This window comes from Lontra canadensis, unplaced genomic scaffold (assembly GCF_010015895.1).
Source record: "Lontra canadensis isolate GAN:19392208 unplaced genomic scaffold, GSC_riverotter_1.0 scaffold180, whole genome shotgun sequence".
NCBI classification, from domain to species: domain Eukaryota; kingdom Metazoa; phylum Chordata; class Mammalia; order Carnivora; family Mustelidae; genus Lontra; species Lontra canadensis.
Genome location: NW_022631174.1, coordinates 1,989,904 through 2,009,341, shown reverse-complemented (window position 1 = coordinate 2,009,341; position 19,438 = coordinate 1,989,904). Strand labels below are relative to the sequence as shown.

The following is a 19,438-nucleotide window of genomic DNA, read 5'->3' as shown; positions in this document are numbered from 1 at the left end:
AATCCAGTCAGATAAAGATAAATACCGTACGATTTCAATCTTATGTGGAATTTCAGAAACAAAATAAATGAACGGGAAAAAAGTGGCAAACCAAAAAACAGACTCTTAACTATATGAACAAATTGAGAGTGGAGAGATGGGTAAAATGGGTAAGGGGGTGGGGTTAAGAATGCGTTTTTTTTTTTTTTTATTTTTTAAGTAATTTCTGTACCCAATGTGGGGCTTGAACTTACAATCCTGAGATCAAGGTCACATGCTCTCCAGACTGAGACAGCCATGCACCCCAAGAGTGCACTTGTCTTGATGAGCACTGAATAATATATAGAATTGTTGGACACTATATCATACACCTGAAACTCATGCAGCACTAGGTTTACACTGGAATTAAAATTAAAAAGATACAACCAGTGAAAAATCTTCATTTATGAATATAGGTCCCCTCTAAGTGATCCAGTCACCTCTCCTATGCAAAAGGAAAGGAACATGGCCATAGAGAAGGACCCAAACCCTTGAGACTAGGCTTTGACAAGCATTTCATGTTTCTGCAACAGAAGGACATTCCTCAACGGATTTTACTCTCATATTAAAATGAACCTACATGGGGCGCCTGGGTGGCTCAGTGGGTTAAAGCCTCTGCCTTCAGCTCAGGTCATGATCCCAGAGTCCTGGGATCGAGCCGCCCCGCATCGGGCTCCCTGCTCGGCGGGGAGCCTGCTTCCTCCTCTCTCTCTGCCTGCCTTTCTGCCTACTTGTGATCTCTGTCTGTCAAATAAATAAACAAAATCTTTAAAAAAAAAAAAATGAACCTACAGTCTTGGAGCATACACAAGACCAGGAAAACCAGAGACAGCAGCTGAGAGGTAATCATCTGGGTCCCTGTTCCCCAGGACTACAAAATCTGAAGGAAACATTCTTCATTTAACAAATGTGTACTGTCTGCTGTGAGCTAGGCTCTGTGCTGGGCTCTCAAGATAGAATGAACAAATCACATGTAGCTCCTGCCCTGCTGGAGCAGACTTATAGTCTAACAGAGATGGAATGAAATTACCACAGAAATACATAATCACAATATGAGATGAGCACCATGAAGATAAATGATGTGACTGATTATGAGATTGAGGGGTTTAGGAAGAGATCTCCGAAGAAGTGACATTTAAGCTGGAACCAAGACAGTAGATCAAAGTTGGGGAGAGGGAGGTCCTAGAATGGGCAGGGGCTTTTTCACCTGAGCTTATTTGCTCCCCTCCTTTAGTAACCACTGTGCCCAACATGGGGCTCGAACTCACGACCCTAAGATCAAGAGTTGCATGCAGAACCAGCCAGGTGCCCCCCATCTGAAAAGCTGAAAGGAAAGCCTGCCAGGAGCAGAGAAAAAGAAAGGCTGAGGAGAAGGCGAGCACTTCCATGTAGGCTCTTCTATGGAATGCAGATTGTATTTTATGATTAAGAGGAACCACTAAAGGATTTTTTAAGCAAGGGAATGCCATGATCAAATCTGTCAAGGAAGACCATCCTGGTTGCTCTCTGATGTACAGATAAGGGAAAGTGAATGGCCAGGAAGGAGGTTGTCACAGTGGTCCACACAAAAGATGGCTGCTTGGGTCACTGTAAAAGAGGCACAAAGGGAGTATTTTGAAGGCAGAGCTGACAGAATTTGGTAATGGTGGGGATGTAGGGGAGAGACACATCTGTAAGTGGGCAAGCAACTGGAACCTCGAACAGAATAATCAAAGCTATTTGCTGTCATGTAGTATGCAAGAGGGGTTGTAACTCGAATCACTCTCTCACTGGCACTTGCCAAGACATGAGCCCATCCAGATAGAGGAAGGGGTGCCTTTTCCAAGTGGTTACTCACAAAAAGCTGCTGCCCACCAAGCTGTGTGTCTGGAGACCTGGACAGAACACTTACCTTCAGAGTCACCAGGGGCCCCCATGGGGGTTACAAGATGTGGCTTTTGTCCTGCTACTCCTAGAATATAAGATTCACGAGGGCAAGGATCTATTCTGTAGGAGCTACCACTCTTAGAACTGCATAACCTGATCAAACTAGTCACAGAAGCACCCAGTCAGCCATAAATAGCCGCAATATATGGGGTCAATTTCTCCCTTTGGTGAGAACAGATGAATACTTATTTATTAAAATACTCCATATTTAGAATAGCCCCTTTCTCTGGCAGTAGAGGTACCCTTGGGTTCATGTGATACTCTCTCAAAACAAAGAATTTCAAAATGATGAGTAAGGGCAAGATGGCTGTCACCCTACGGTAGGTGATTTTTAGACCCTGGAGCAACACCAGCCAAGGCAGCCAAGACTTTGTGTTAGGGCTTCCAACTGTTAAGGACTCATGGGAACCCTGCAGGCAGGGCAAGAGGGGGGTAGCACTGAGCATGAAAACCTGCACAAGTAGCACAGCAACTCCAGGAAGCTCGATCCTGCATCATGGAGAACACTAGGGCAGCCCAAAGGTATCCAACAAACAGTATTATACCCTTATATAGTACCAAATTCATTTTCACTCACTTTCCTGGCTTAAGAGAGGAGAAGCCCATCTTACATCTCAACTCAGGGTTCTACTTTCCTAGTTTCTTTGCAGGTACTCAGAACCTTGGAGAAGCCCACAAGCTTGAAATGAAGCTAGAAACTCCGTAAAATTTTCCCAAGTAAACAGAGGCTCTGAACAAGTCAACCTCCACATGTCTGATACACAACTATTCTTCCTCCCATTCCCAGAAAGCTAAATGTCCAAAGTCTTCCCCATTTGAAGTGGGAAGACAGAAAAAATCTGTCCAAGTCAGTTTACTTTGACCATTTAGTCAATATTCTAGAGCTCACTTTTCTAGGATTAATGCAGATCTCAAATCTAAGAAAATCAGGACAACCACAGAAATACTGGGAGTGTCCCCTTGACTAAAAGCCAGCCTGAGTGCTCATTTTTGTTTGCTTTCATCCTCTATCCCTAGAAGACCCTCAAGCATGGCTCTTTTTATGAATTTCATTTTTTTTTAAGATTTTATTTATTTGACAGAGAGAGATCACAAGAGATGGAGAGGCAGGCAGAGAGAGAGAGAGGGAAGCAGGCTCCCTGCTGAGCAGAGAGCCCGATGCGGGATTCGATCCCAGGACTCTGAGATCATGACCTGAGCCGAAGGCAGTGGCTTAACCCACTGAGCCACCCAGGCACCCCATGAATTTCATCTTTTATTTAAAGATTTTATTTATTTGAGAGAGAGAGAGAGAGAGAGAGAGAACAAGCAGTGGGAAGGAGCAGAGGGGAATAAAGAGGGAGAGAAACAGAGAAAGAAGCAGATCCCCTGCTGAGCAGGAAGCTTGATGTAGGGTTCTATCCCAGGACCCTGAGACCATGACCTAAGCCAAAGGCAGACACAACGGACTGACCCTCCCAGGTGCCCCACTTTTTTTTTTCCCCCAAGACTTATTTATTTGAGGGGGGGATAGAGGGAGAGGGAAAGAATCTCAAGCGGACTCCTCACTGAGTGCTGAGCCTGATGTGGGGCTCAATCCCACACTCCAACATCATGACCCAAGCCAAAACTATGAGTCAGACACTCAGCTGACTGAGCCACCCAGGTGCCCCTGAACCTTTTTTTTTTTTTTTTAAGATTTTATTTATCTATTTGACAGAAAGAGAGATCACAAGTAAGGCGGGGGGGGGGGGCGGGGGAAGCAGGCTCCTTGAACAGAGAGCCTGATGGAGGGCTCAATCCCAGGACCCTGAGATTATGACCTGAGCCCAAGGCAGAGGCTTAACCCACTGAGCCACTCAGGTGCCCCTGAACCTCACTTCTTGATGGTTAGTTCTCATTTGCCCTCCACCCATTTCTTTTTATCTTCAGGGTATGCAAGGCAATAGAGGTCCAAATACTTAGCCTCCTCCTGCCAAACTTAAGAGGCCTATTTTCACGTTTTCTTCTATGGAGGGGGCTTCTCTCTTCATATCTGTAAGAGGAATAGAATTTAATCTGAAAATCGGGGTCATAAATACAAGAGTCAGTATGATTATTCAAAGTTATGTGAAGGAACCCCAACACTCAACATATTAAAACAAGATTTTAACACTTTATTTTTATTGATAAAAAGGTGAAACATACTTAAGTCACCCTGCTATTAAGCTTGTGTATGCCAAAGTTGGCTCTATTTGGAGGAGATTCCTTTAACTCTGGGTTGACAATATGCTATGTCTACAGCAGTAATGAGATGTTTTATTTTGGGGCCAAAGCAGAATACTGTATAAGTAACTGGCAAAGCTTGTTCTTTTCATTTCATTTTTAAAAAGTAATTATCTATGCCCAAGGTGGGGTTTGAACTCAAGACCCCACGGTCAAGAATTGCATGGTTTGACTGAGCCAGTCAGGCTCACCTATCCTTTTCATTTTAAAACTTCACCACCCACCCTGGGGGAAAAAAAAAAAATATATAAATATATATATATATGTTTATAAAAAATAAAATTATTAAAAAAAAAAAAAAAACTTCACCACCCATAGGACACAAAACTAGAATATAATGTCAACCTTTTAGGTACATATAGTGTCACAATGTGTGTGTATCTACATGCTTTGAGAAACGATGGGAAGAATATAATGTTTAAACTTTTATTTACTAAATTATCTATTCTGAAAATGTGCTACTTATATAAAAAAGGGGAAATTACACTGTATTATCTACAGTGACATTCTGAAAACCTATTATTTAACATCTAAATTTCTCACTTGCTTTATAAAGCCCCCTATCAAATCCTTCTTTTCTTTACACCCACATATAACCATTTCTGGACAAATTTGATGTTCTGTGTCCACATTATTCCAGCTTTTTGATCATTACATAATCATTCTTACATTCATCTCAAATCAATTTACTTCATGACTTCTGGAGACCCTTCAAAATATCACCAAAGATTAACCTCATCTTTAAGGAGTACCTACAGATTATGTATAATTGCTTCTTTATCTGATTATATGATTGTGTGCAGGCTGTTGAATGCACACACCTCTTATTCCCTAAGCATAAAAGATTTAGCTCTTTTGTGAAAAATATTCAAAGATTACTTTTTTCAAAAGATCACCAAGCCAAACATTTGGCCATATTTTTATTTACTACATATACTATAAACATATACAATACATGCTACAAAAAAACTTTTTTTTTTTAAATTTAACTGTCAAGAAAGTGTATAGTGTTATAATACAATGGCACATGTTCATATTTTATTTCAAATTGGTCTGCTTACCATCCATTTCATTCCATTAATAGTGAAATGTTACTTAAAGATAATTAAAAATTATCTATTTGCATTATTAACAATAAACAATTCCAACAAATTAATAAGAATTAACCATGTCAAATATTAGTATCCAAAAACTGGGGTTTTGCAGAAATTATATAAAATATAGCAGCCAATTACAGTTTACTTTGCTCTGTGACAATGTACATATGCACTTGAATAGGATTCCAGCATTTGCTTTTGGAAGATACTTATTAGAAGTCCTTTGATCTTATTAAGGTCCAACAACGGCTACACCCAGCCAAATCCAACCCAATAGTTCATATAATGGCTTCGGACAACTGATCATTGAAAAATTCTTATGATTTGGGTAGAGTTGAAGTTCCACTAATATTACATATGATAAAAAGAGACATTACAAGCCAATATCAAAGTCAAAGGCAAAAGAAAATACAAACATTCAAATCTGTTTATGATGACATTTTTCTACAAGTACTTTAGATGTCATACTTTCAGGAAAACGAGATTTTTAATGTGTATTTGGATTTGGATTTTACAGTATCTATGCCCTATTTGAAAATTTAAGAGTAGTCAGAGAGAATTAAGTCTAGTATTGCAAATCTTTTCATTTAATATTATTGAGCACCCACTATGTGCATTGCACTGTGCTAACTTTTAAAAGTTGAATATTAATGTCTTTATCAAGCATTACCTTAGTGTGAGGTAAAAATACATTAAATTAGCGTCAACTCATTAGTTTGCTTGTGGTATGTAATCCTGTGTCAGCTGGCTTCCCTGTGCCATATAAAGAGCTTCTGCATACCCCTCATTCACTCATACAAACACCTGCACACCGACTATGCCAAGCATCGTGCTGGTCACTGGGATACCATGATTTGGTGTATGTTCAAAGAATGCATATTAATCATTAACCTATGTAAAAACAATTAGAAAGATACATTACTTTTCTAAAATGAGGCCCAAAGCAAAACAGAAGGTGTTTCCATGGGTCATATCACACCAGAGACCAGTGAATGCCTTCCTAGACTGGGAACTAACTCTGAAGGTTTCACACTGTAGTCTAAATAGCCTAGATCATTTCTGGTCTCAGAAGTCTGTTCTTGGGAGCACCTGACCCCACATACACCATTCCATACTTAAAAAAGGATTTGTAAACTGAACTGGAACACAATGAAAAAGAGCCAAAAATGAAGGCAGTTGATAATGAAATGCACTTCAAGCACTATTCTGGCCATGTAAAATGAATAATACGTAAGTAATTCATGATTGGTTCAAATGTTTTTCAAAGCACTAACCCTACTCCAAACTCATGTAATTTTAAATTGACTTTTATTTTATACAAGTTGTATATAAAGCAAAGGGCAGAATTTGGCCCTACAACCATCTATGGAATAGTCTAAGTGATTGGTCCTTCCACTCCAAGCAAGTAGAAGCTAAGAATTTCAGAGTCCTCTAACAGGATACCGGCACTCGGGAGAAATGGCCCTGCTGGATCCCATTAGCCAGGAGTCTGTTTAGTTGTGGTAGCAGTGTGAACCTACTATGACCCCTTGAAGGAAGGCGGAAAGCTGGGAGTTTGGGTGTCCACTCAGTGAATCCAATACTGGCTTAAAGCTATGCACTGAATAAAGTGCCCTGCACATCTGCTTGTCATCCAGAAGGTAAAGAAACACTTTTCTTGAGAATGAACCTTTTGGTAGGTTTGGGGGAAAAGAATGACAAGGATTTAAAGAATCCCCAAAAAAAGTACGAAGCATTGACTAGAAAGGAAGACAAATGCCTCTAGTAGTGTCCTCAGAAATCTCAGGATTTGAACTGTCAGAATGAGTCATACAGTGGTCATGTTCAATAAATGAAAAAGCAATCGCACTGGGTACTTACTATTCACCTGGTGCAAGATTACTTCATGGGGGTAGAAGGGAACAGTCTATTGCCATTTGATAGCATCATTTCAAAATGAAAACAAAACCACTGAATAAGTCAGGGTAAGCAGCGTGCAATATTCCTCTCCTGTCCATCAGTTTTCCACAGGCTGATTTGCACTACCTGAGGAAAAGGAGGCAAAATATCCATCCCTTCTGATACACTCAGGCATGGCTGCTACCACCTAAAATTGCCAATTCAGAAGTTAACACATGAGCCCTCCAGTTTCGTACCCTGAAATGGTAAATGAGACTAGAGATGTAGTTCAGTCTAAAAAAGATCACAGGTAACAGAATGCTTATATAAACTAGACTGCTTTGACATCTGTAAGAAAATTATATAGATGACAATCGGAAAAAAAAAAAAAAAAAGATTGTTCCCATCTGTCAGCAAAACTGTTAGTTGAGCTATACTCAGCTGAAGTCCTCATCAGGATTCTGTTGATCCAGCAGACGGACATGTGTGAATGGGAAGTGACCTCGTTTGCCATTACACTCCCCTTCCCACTGACCACTCACATTAATCTTCGTAACCTTTACCAGCTCACCGACCTGCAGGAGGAGAATAAGGAAAGCACTTTATTTCCAGTTATGAATGCAAGCTGAAAAACTCCATTCTCTGGTTAGGCATACCCTGTCCACGTGATTGCTCTAGGGCTGACATTATAGAAATGGCTATTTGTTGCCTCCCAAGCCCCAGCCACCAGACTGATTACTTGTGGTTAGTGCAGGAATAAGGAAGAAGGGATTTCAGCAGTGCAGAACAGAGAGTACAGAAAATAGAAATGATCGTAGAAAATGACACTTTTTTGGAAATGTTAATCATCTCTGGATGAGGAAATACCAACTAGAATGACCCAGTATTCCTTTTCTTGGTACCCACTACCCTTAGGTTCCTGCTTGCCCCATAGCCTGTGGCCCAGGAGGAGAGGTAACCCTACCCTCACTGACATAGGACAGCAGCACAATCCCCCAACCACCTGTGTACATGTATCACTGCCTGCTACTGCTTGCAGACAGAAGGTAATCATGGAATGCAACTTCACTTGGTCTCAGAAAATGAAGTGTTCCTTTCACCTTCCTACCAAGGCAAAGCTTTCCCACCTGGGCAGGTACAGGCTAAAATTCCAAAAGCCCCCATCTTCTTCATCAAACTCTACTTGGCAGGCACTGTCTGCCAGCTCCCCACCTCCACCCTACCATGTACCAACAGACCTTGTTGCTTCCTCAATGCCACTTGGTACATATTCATTAACAATAAGGAGACATCATGTTTTTGCTTATATATGAAAAGCTTTTCTTTGCAACATCAACTATAAAGTTTTGACAATCTAGGATATATGTCTATTTTATACATTTAAGACAAAATCAGGCTGATGAATGTATTCATCTTGTGGCAAAATACTGAACAATGGTGAGGTAAGTGGTGAGATACTGGACTAAAGAACTTTATCCTTTGATCATCAACATCTGAGTTCTGAGGCTACAAGAGCTTTTTTTTTTTTTTTTTAAAGATTTTATTTATTTATTTGATAGAGACACTGCGAGAGGTAACACAAGCAGGGGGAGTGGGAGAGGGAGAAGCAGGGAGCCCGATGTGGGGCTATCTGAAAGTTCCAGGACCCTGGGATCATGACCTGAGCTGAAGACAGACACATAACGACTGAGCCACCCAGGCGCCCCTACAAGAGCTTTCTAAGCATAACTACTCATTTGGTTTCATTAAGTTAGTAACTACTACTTACTGAACTTGCACTAAGCACTATAAAGGATTGTTTTTTTTTTTAAGATTTTATTTATTTGACAGACAGAGATCACAGGTAGGCAGAGAGGCAGCCAGAGAGAGAGGAAGGGAAGCAGGCTCCCTGCTGAGCAGAAAGCCTATGCGGAGCTCGATCCCAGGACCCTGGTATCATGACCTGAGCCGAAGGCAGAGGCTTTAACCCACTGAGCCACCCAGGTGCCCCCGATTTTTTTTTTTTTTTTTTAAGATTTTATTCATCTATTTGACAGACAGAGATCACAAGTAGGCAGAGGCAGGCAGAGAGAGAGAGGGAAGCAGACTCCCTGCCGAGCAGAGAGCCCGATGTGGGGCTCGATCCCAGGACCCTGGGATCATGACCTGAGCCGAGGGCAGAGGCTTTAACCCACTGAGCCACCCAGGCGCCCAAGGATTTTTTTTTTTAAATAGGCTCCATGCACAACGTGTGGCTGGAACTCAAGAGACCAAGTATTGCATGCTCTACTGATTGAGCCAGTAAGGTACACCTACTGTACAGAATATTTTATATAAATTATTTTGTAGTCATTATAATATCCTTGTAAGACACAAATTTTTTCATTTTATAGATGAAAAAACCAAGGTTCAGAGAAATTACAGACATACCTGAGGTCACACAGCCACTAGCAGGGCTGGAATTTGAGCTCAGAAGTATCAGCTCCAATGCCAATTTATAATTTATGTTCTATCATAGCAAGAACTTTCAACTACTGGCCAAACTCCACTCTAGGACCAAGGCCTTCTGTAAAAACTAGCTTGATATCACTCAGAGGACAAACAGCTTGCCTACTGACCTGTCTATAATTTCCTAAGGAACTATCTGAAAACCACAAAAGCCTAAGGTGGTTGTGGGTGTCACAGGATGCTGAGAAAAGGAAGACAGAAACTAGAGAATATCTTACATAAAAGGGATAAGAAGAGTGAGAAAAGGCAGCAGCTCCATCTGCTGATGTTGTGAAGATTAAGGCTGACATGGTAAGGGGAGAAGAAAGGATGATACTGCATTCCCATCCAGTCCCTACAGGGTGCTAGCTCCAGGGTTCTTTATTATCAGCAATCCTCTAATTCAAAGTTCCTGAAACCTAAGCAAGTCAACCATGACAAGTCAAGATCTTCCTAGTCTTTTGGGGAGAGGAAGACCAGGACCTCAAAGCAAAAATATCCTAGCAAGTAAAAACAATCTGAAAGTTTGTCTTATACCCCCCAATTCTCGTTCTCAGACTTCTTTTTTTAAGTAAACTCAATGCCCAATGTGGGGCTCAAACTCACAACCCCAAGCACAAGTGTTATGCTCTACCAACGTACCGGGCCAGTCAGGCACCCCATGAGTTCTAACTTTATTTTACCAGCTCCTTTTTTTTTTTTTTTTTAAGAATTTGTTTATTTGACTAAGAGAGAGCGATCTCAAGTAGGCAGAGAGGCAGGCAGAGAGAGATGGGGAAGAATGCTCCCTGCTGAGCAGAGAGCCCAATGTGGGGCTCGATCTCAGGACCCTGAGACCATGACCTGAGCTGAAGGTAGAGGCTTAACCCACTGAGCCACCCAGGTGCCCCCTTTTTTAAAAAACTCTTGCAGTGTTGTACCAGGAACAACATCGACCTGATAACATCTGACTACTCTATAGTGCATTTTCCTTGTTTCTAACCTGTCAACTATCCTTGACTGTCTCCCCACCCCCACACCCCCCACACCCTGCACACCCCAGGTGGAATTAATGTCACCACACTGCTAGCCCCTTCCTATGTTAAGGTCAATTGTATGAAGTGCAGTACTTCATTCCCCCATTTTAGTATTTATTTATATTTTGTTTTTTAAAAAAGACTTATTTGTGCTAATATTTATAAGTGCGAGAGAGCACCCAAAGGGGAGAGGCAGAGGGGAAGGAGAGGGAAAGATTCTCAAGCAGACTCCTTGCTGAGCACGGAGCACGAAGCAGAGTTTGATCTCAAAACCCTGAGACCACGACCTGAGCTGAAACCAAGAATCAGACACTTAACCAACTGAGCCACGCAGGCATCCCTGTACTTTCCATTAAAACACTTACGTCACGCTAAGTGCTATTCTGAAAGCTGGACCCAGAATAATGAAGTCCCTAACCTTAAGAAAAATGGTTGGGGGATGTGTATGCTCACATAGTCATGTCAAAAATTTAAATTGCCACTCATGTTAGGTTCCTCTCTAGACAGGGACAAAGGGGCCAATTTAAGAAGCTGGTTTGAGGGGTGCCTGGGTGGCTCAGTGGGTTTAGCCTCTGCTTTCGGCATGGATCATGGTCTCAGTGTCCTGGTATCAAGTCCCACATTGGGCTCTCTGCTCAGCAGGGAGCCTGCTTCCCTCTCTCTCTGCCTGCCTCTCTGCCTTCTTGTGATCTCTGTCAAATAAATAAACAAAATCTTAAAAAAAAAAAAATAGGGGCACCTGGGTGGCTCAGTCGTTAAGTGTCTGCCTTTGGCTCAGGTCATGATCCCAGGGTCCTGGGTTTGAGCCCCACATCAGCCTCCCTCCTCGGTGGGAAGCCTGCTTCTTCCTCTCCCACTCCCACTGCTTGTGTGCTCTCTCTCGCTGTGTTTCTGTCAAATAAATAAAATCTTTAAAATAAATAGATAGATAAATAAAAATAAAAAGAAGTTGGTTTGACAGGGCACCTGACTGGTTCAGTCAGTAGAGCATGTGACTCTTCATCTTGAGGTAGTGAGTTCAAGCCCTACACTGGGTGTAGAGCTTATTTCGGTCTGGAGGTGAGGGGGTGAAGCTAGTTTGACAAGATCCCAGCTAACATCTGCCATTTTCATTTCTTTTTCTTTTCTTTTTTTTAAAGATTTATTTATTTGCCAGAGAGAGAAACAGTGAAAGAGAGAACACAAGCAGGGGGAAGTGGGAGAGGGAGAAGCAGGCTTCCCACTGAGCAGAGAGCCCGATGCGGGACTCAGTCCCAGGACTCTGAGATCATGACCTGAGCCGAAGGCAGCGGCTTAACCCACTGAGCCACTGAGGTGCCCCAGCTGCCATATCTAAATCCATCATTTTATTGATATTAAAGACACACAAAAGGTACATGAGGGAACATTCTGGAGTGTTGGAAATGTCCCATACTTTCATCTGGATAGTTATACCATAGGTACATACACATGTAAACTCCAAGCTATATATACTCACGATCAGTACTTTTTACCGAAAGATTGATTTCTTATCTAAATGAAAAAATGGGGGGTGCCTGGGTGGCTCAGTGGGTTAAGCCTCTGCCTTCAGCTCAGGTCATGCTCTCAGGGTCCTAGGATCGAGCCCCACATCGGGTTCCCTCTCTCTGTCAAATAAATAAAATCTAAAAAAAAAAAAAAGAAATGAAAAGATCGGACACCCAGGTGGTTCAGTGGGGTAAGCATCTGCATTGGAATCAGGTCATGATCCCAGGATCTTGGGATCAAGTCTGCATCAGGCTCCCTACCCAGTGGGGAGTCTGTTTCTCCCTCTTGCTCTCTCTGGAATAATAAATAAATAATCTTTTTTTAAAAAACTGAAAAGGGGTGCCTGGGTGGTTCAGTGGGTTAAAGCCTCTGTCTTTGGCTTGGGTCATGATCTCAGGGTCCTGGGATCGAGCCCCATGTCGGGCTCTCTGCTCAGCGGGGAGCCTGCTTCCCCCCCCCACGCCTACTTGTGATCTCTGTAAGTAAATAAAATCTTAAAAAAAAAAACTGAAAAGATGAAAAAAAAATTGGTTGTATTTTATCTAGATTTTCTAGGTGTTTTTTAGAAGCTGATTCTTCAGGGGGCACCTGGGTGGCTTAGTCAGTTAAGCGTCCAACTCTTGATTTCAGATCAGGTCATGATATCAGAGTCGTGGGACTGACCCCATGTGTGGCTCCAAGCCCAGCAGGGAGTCTACTGGAGATTCTCTCCTTCTCCCTCTACCCCTCCCCCTGCTCACATGTATGCACATGGGCTCTCTCTAAAATAAATAAATAAATCTTAAAAAAAAAAAAAAAAGAAAAGAAAAGAAAAGATGGTTCTTTAGGATATATCCTTAAGCCCACCATTCTACTTGATACCAAAATCTGGTAAAGGTTTAAACACTTCTTTTTCTCTCAATGCTGTATTGTCTTTATTTTTAAGCATTTAAAATGCTATCTCAAAATGCATCCTAGAGAGCTCTAAGAAGCAAGGGTAGGCTGACTAGATTAGCCTCTTGCTGATACCAGTACCACAGAACCACACCAGGCTTCTCCACAAGCAGAATGGAGCCTGCTGATTTGCCTTCAGACTTTTCTTCTTTCCAAGTTCTAAGGGAGAAACAATAGGGGTTCCTACAGTGCAAGATGTCACTGGCGGGGAGGGGGTGATTTTGTACAGATTAGACCTTTGGAAAACATCAGAGCCATCTCCAATGTACATGGTCTCTTGGTTCTACTCTACAGGGGCTCAGGAACACCACACCATATTCTGAAATCCAAAATCTTTTTTTACAGTTGATTAGATTCTTGGCAGATAGGCCCAAACATCAGGGGGTGAAAACAAAAGCTATGCCATAACTCTGAAATGATTCTAACTTTTTTAAAATTCTGATTTTTAAATGGATGGAAAAGTTGTAAGCTGTCAACTGGGCTAATTAACCTATCCAAAGTGGCCTTAAAGTACAAATACTTCGAGGAAGACCTTATTAAAATTAAAGAACCCTTTGTATCCTTTGGAGTCTTTCTCTTGAAATACTCAAAAGCACATGGGGACTCATGGAGTCAAGGAAAGACAAATCCCAGGGGCACCTGGGTGGCTCAGTGGGTTAAAGCCTCTGCCTTTGGCTCAGGTCATGATCCCAGGGTCCTGGGATCAAGCCCCATGTCGTGCTCTCTGCTCAGTGGGGAGCCTGATTCCTCCTCTCTCTCTGCCTGCCTCTCTTGACTACTTGTGATCGCTGTCAAATGAATAAATAAAATCTATTAAAAAAAAAAAAAGGAAAAGAAAAGACAAATCCCAAAGGCAACATGACTATCCTTGGATCACATGAGGCCCAAGTGCTTCCATCGTTTGGAAGAATAAATGGCTGTCAAGCCTGGCAGGTACGAGTTGGGGAAGTGCAGGAGGGGACAGGGCAGTCTGAAAACACAGTACTACACTCAGGGCAATTCTTTCTCCAAGTTAGAAACAAAGCAAGAATTCACACTCCTCCTCCAGGTAGGCAACAACCCAGAAACACAGAATTCCCAAGGCCAGACCAGGGTGGGTGAAGGGGGCATATATGGGTTTGAAGCTTGGCAAACTATTTCAAAGATGGAGAAAGAAAAATGGAGTATCTGCCCCAGAAATATTATAATCTCAAGATACAAACAAATGTACTGCAGTGAGTGTAGTAGTAACTGTAATTCTAACACTATGGATTTCAAAATTCAAGTTAAGATGGAAAAAAACCCTAATTTGTCTATCATCGAACAAGAAAGACCTTATTAAGGATTTGAAGCACAAGGCAGTTAAACTTTCTTTTTATGAGGCAGACCCTACTACCACCTCGTAAAGAAGAGACAGTGAGGACCCTTTCACTGAGGTACTATGATATTATCCTCTCAGTTTCTCACTTCCTGATCCTGTATTACATCCTTAGGAGCAAGTCTGCAAGTCAATCATGGCATCATCTCTAAAGAGGACTGAATGTTGGTACTTCCGTTCTTTCACTCCTAGGGAACTTGATGAAAACTGGTTTCTTCCCTAGCTCTGAGTAGTTCCCAGAATAAATCACAATCTTGGTAAATAGGTAATCAAATCTACAGTTGGTTCAGGAGCCAAAGATTACTCAACTGATATTCACCAGTAAGGTCCCATGATAGCAAGAATGAAATTGGAACCCAAACAGCATTCATTTTTGGTAGTCCTTAAACAGGAGACATTAGGGATCTGTGTGACCTCCTTCGCTGGTGTAACCCCAGGTGACTACCCTCTAGTTTCTGTCCCTACCATCTAAGAGTTGCCAGTGTTCCTCTGATCCTGACTTGCTGCAGGATTCCAACGAGCTCAGGACAGGAAACATAAACAAATTCATAAAAATAGAGCAAGGAAAAACACAGAGAGAGAGATGGATACAGAGACCTTACCCTGAAACATTTTCAAACACACCAAGAACACATTTAGTTAATATTTCAAGATTTGGCTGAAGGAGAATAAAAGTTAAGAAGATGACAGCAATCTAAAACAGAGGGTCCACAAACTACGGCCCATGAGCCAAATTCAGCTGGCTGTCTGTTTTTGTAAACAGTTCTATTAGAACACAACAAGCTCATTTGTTGTTTTGTCTATGGCTGTTTGGTTACAATGACAGTTAAGTGGTTGTGACAAAAACTGTATGGCCTATAAAGTCCTTTACTGAAAAAGTCTGCAGATCCATGATCTAAGGAATAGGTAATATTTAGGATGCATCTATAGCCTTTCAAATGAATGGAAACAAATGAGAACAATTCAGCTTTAATGACTCACTTGCCTCAGAAATAGACTGAAACAAGCATGGGCTGTATTGGTAGAAAATGGCAGGTCTTTGAGATTTACCTGGTAGGCTTCCAGGTGAAGAGAAAAAGCATCCCAATAAATCTTGGAAAATAGGTCTCACCCTAGTTCTCTAGTCCAGGTAAGAAAAGATCTTCTCTAGCTCAACAGCTGATAATGCCTAAAACTAAGTTCCCTATCCCCCTGGTGCAAGTTGGGGAGATAACTACATATACTAGGTACATTTCCAGCTAAACTAACACAATGAACCTGCCCAAGGTTCCCAAACTGCAGTGTCAGAGGCATTGCAGCAAATTCAGACGATGCCATGAAATCTTTAAAATTTTGAGGGAAACAGTAATACTTGACATATATCATGCCATGTGAACCACTAGCTCCAGGCAGTTGACAATTTCTACATGAGATTTCTACATGGCGTCCCAAGTTATTAGGATATAAATATTTAATTTATCTGTATACCTATCTACCTAATCAGCGCAAATGTTAACTATTTCTTTTGGCCTAGGACACTGTGAAATATTACTGAGACACTAAAGGTGTTATGAATCAAGAAAGTTTGGAACCTCTGGACTATACTCCTGTGTTGATAGCAAGTTCCCCAAAAGCAGAGATATCCAAATAAATGCTTAAAAATCATCCGTGAAGGAGTGCCTGGGTGGCTCAGTTGGTTAAGTGGCTGCCTTCGGCTCAGGTCATGATTCCAGGATCCTGGGATTGAGTCCTGCTTTGGGTTCCCTGTTCAGCAGAGAGCCTGCTTCTCTCTCTCCCTCTGCCCGCTGCTCTGCTTACTTGGGCTCTCTATCTCTCTGTCAAATAAATAAGTAAAAATCTTAAAAAAATAAATTATCTGTGAAGATACCAGAAGGCCTGCCTTTAACTACAGTCTAGGTCAGTTTACTTCCAAGGTACTTTCCAATTGAGATTCTATGAGCTGAAATAAAGGTAATGTCCAAGGATGGAAAAGCAGACATCTCTCTCAATGAACGATACAGAAATCTTTAGCTATAATTCCAGAAAAAGACAAATTGACACAGGAAGAACTTGCCACTTGTGTTCTTGCACTTTCCAATCTCATTTTTTTTTTTTCCTAACAAAGGGAAAAGTGGGGTCTTTACTCCAAATTCCTATGCATAGGTCAAAAGGCCTAACCAACTTGGGTTTTATAGAGTACCACATGAGAAGATTAAGAGTTGATGTAGCCACTAATGCATATTATCAGGGACCTAAAGCACTTTACAACCTTTCCCATCTGTGTCGAGGAACAGGTCCAAGCCTAAGAACACCTGAGTAGCTCCATGATGACTCTAAAGTCTTATCGTCTATCAAAGGCCAAATGCCAGCTTGAATCAAAGAATGTAAGTTATCTGATTAGTGCATTTAAAAGTAATGTGATTGTTCTGGATAGTCTACAGAGGCATTAAAAAAGTTTAACACCTGCAGTTCACAAGATTTGTACTATTCCAGCTCCTAAGGAGCCATTAAACAAAAAATGAAAGCTGCCTCTGCACTATTCTAGTGTTATTTGCAGTATTTCTTATTCAAAACATTCAGCATATCTGCATGTTTAAAATCTTGGAAACTCCAGAATGGAACAGATGGTATCTGATTTAGTTATACTCCCCCGGAAATGACTGACTGACCCATAGAACTATAGTGGGTAGAGGAATACCCCTCCTTTGGTTAGCTGGAATCAATCCCTACTTTCTACAGCCTTCATCTCTACTACAGAAATCTGATGGGTAGACAAAAAGGAAATATCTAATAACTTATTTTCTACTGTGGTTATGGCAGTATGGGGGGCTGTGGTTATGGCAAATGTACCAATGCAGAAAAATTCATCTTTAAGGTGAGGGCAGGTGGCTCTTGAACCTCATTTTTTAAGATTTATTTTTTAAGTACAGAAATCCTTTCTTCAAACAAAATCTTAGAGAGATCCAAATATGTAATACAGTTAAAAATAGAATTGCTTTGGTTGAAGCAAGAGAGGGAACACAGAGCCTTACACCCTTGGTGTCCCCCCTCTCCTGAGGGATACCGAGAAGCAGTCGTTAGTCTAACACAGTATCTCCAGAGCCCTACCCAATTCTAAAATGCAATGATTCTAATTTATCAACTTCAAGTTAAGTGTAAAATTCCACTAAAATGTAGTGTAAAATGTAGACCAGTGAAACTAGGTCATTCATAACCATGAATGTTTTGTTTAACCAGAATGGTCAGACCAGAACACCACAGCCTCCTACTCTTATCTCCCAGTGTCACCTCAATAGGGATAAGGCATCAGCTCTTATAAAAACCCAGAGATAGGGAAGAAGAGCTGTAGACAACTGTGTCCTGTACAGCTGTACTGTACTGACTGCACAACTGTCCTCGCACACAGTCCCACTGCGGATACGCTGCCAGTGAAGCCACATAAAACCTATACTGAGGAGGGCAGCAGCGTGGTTATAAAGCAGTAAGAGTCACAGACTGAACCGAGCATGGTAGAGAAGGCGCCACAGTGGATTTGGGTTCATCCTATCTCTACCTCCAAATAGACTAAACAATCCAATCTGTCTAAACATCAGTTCTTTTTACATAATAAATAAAGATACCGAAGGTCCTTTCCTGCTCTAAAATTCTACGATGCTAAATGGACACATTTTTAAGTACGTAAGGTATTATTTTTTTTAAAGATTTTATTGATTTATTTGACAGAGATCACAAGCAGGCAGAGGCAGGCAGAGAGAGAGGAGGAAACAGGCTCCCTGCCGAGCAGAGAGCCCGATGTGGGGCTTGATCCCAGGACCCTGAGATCATGACCTGAGCTGAAGGCAGAGGCTTTAACCCACTGAGCCACCCAGGCGGCCCAAGTACATAAGGTATTATAAAGCTATTACTTTGGGGTATATGTTTTAACCTGAAGGAGGCCATCTTTAGCAATCAACAAATGTGGCTCAAAATCAGTATCTAACCAAAAAACAAAACTTACTGAAATCACCTATTTATTTCACAAGATTTATGTTTCACAAGGGAGAGCAGCTCAACCATTCCTGAGCATTGTAGCCTCTAATCAAGGCAGGCATCATTAAAAAAAAAAAACAGTTCTCTCTGGGCGCCCAGGTGGCTCAGTTGGTTAAGTGGCTGCCTTCAGCTGGGGTTGTGATCCCAGGGTTCTGGGATCGAGTCCCATATGGGGCTCCCTGCTCAGCGGGGAGCCTGCTTCTCCCTCTGTTCGTGCTCTCTCTCTCTCTCAAATAAATAAATAAATAAATAAAAAACAGGGGCGCCTGGGTGGCTCAAGGGCTTAAGCCACTGCCTTTGGCTCGGGTCATGATCTCAGGGTCCTGGGATCGAGGTCCACGTCGGACAGACTCAGTGCTCGGTGGGGAGCCTGCTTCCCCCCTCTCTCTGCCTGCCTCTCTGCCTACTTGTGATTTCTCTATAAAATAAATAAATAAAATCTTAAAAACAAAACAAAACAGCTCTCTTTAAGAAAGAAATGCAGGGCAGCTGGGTGGCTCAGTTGGTTAAGTGTGGCCTTCGACTCAGACTGTGATCCCAAGTCCTGGGCTAGAGTCCTGCATTGGACTCCCTGGTCCACAGGGAGCCTGTTTCTCCCTGTCTCTGCTCTCATGAATAAATAAGTAAAATCTTTTTTCTTTTTTAAAGATTTTATTTATTTATTTGACAGAGAGACAGATAGTGAGAGAGGAAGAAGCAGGCTTCCCGCCAAGCAGGGAGCCCCATGTGGGGCTTGATCCCAGGACTCTGGGATCATGACCCGAGCCGAAAGCAGATGATTAACGACTGAGCCACCCAGGAGTCCCTAAGTAAAATCTTAAAAAGAAAGAAAGAAAATGCAGGGGCACCCGGCTGTCTCAGTTGGTAGACCATGTAACTCTTGGTCTTGGGGTTGGGTTAATTTAACCCCGCACTGGATGTAGCGATTACTTAAAAATAAAATCTTAGGGACTCCTGGGTGGCTCAGTTGGTTAAGCATCGGACTCTGG

The 19,438-nt window shown here is 41.9% G+C and overlaps 1 protein-coding gene across 5 annotated transcripts in view; it reads right to left on the bottom strand.

Moving 5' to 3' along the window:
- Nucleotides 1-3,722: 3,722 nt before the first annotated feature.
- CRK (CRK proto-oncogene, adaptor protein) overlaps nt 3,723-19,438 on the bottom strand; it is a 30,397-nt gene continuing 14,681 nt past the window's right edge. For 2 of the 5 annotated variants that reach the window (XM_032846770.1, XM_032846773.1), the window contains exons 3-4: nt 7,706-7,738; nt 3,723-3,958 (exon numbers count right to left, since the gene is read on the bottom strand). In XM_032846770.1, the coding sequence (XP_032702661.1) occupies nt 3,953-3,958; nt 7,706-7,738 (39 nt within the window). In that variant the 3' untranslated portion in view covers nt 3,723-3,952. Of the gene's footprint in view, nt 3,959-5,075; nt 7,739-19,438 lie in introns of those variants that run through there. The other 3 variants (XM_032846771.1, XM_032846768.1, XM_032846772.1) reach the window with 3 other exon arrangements.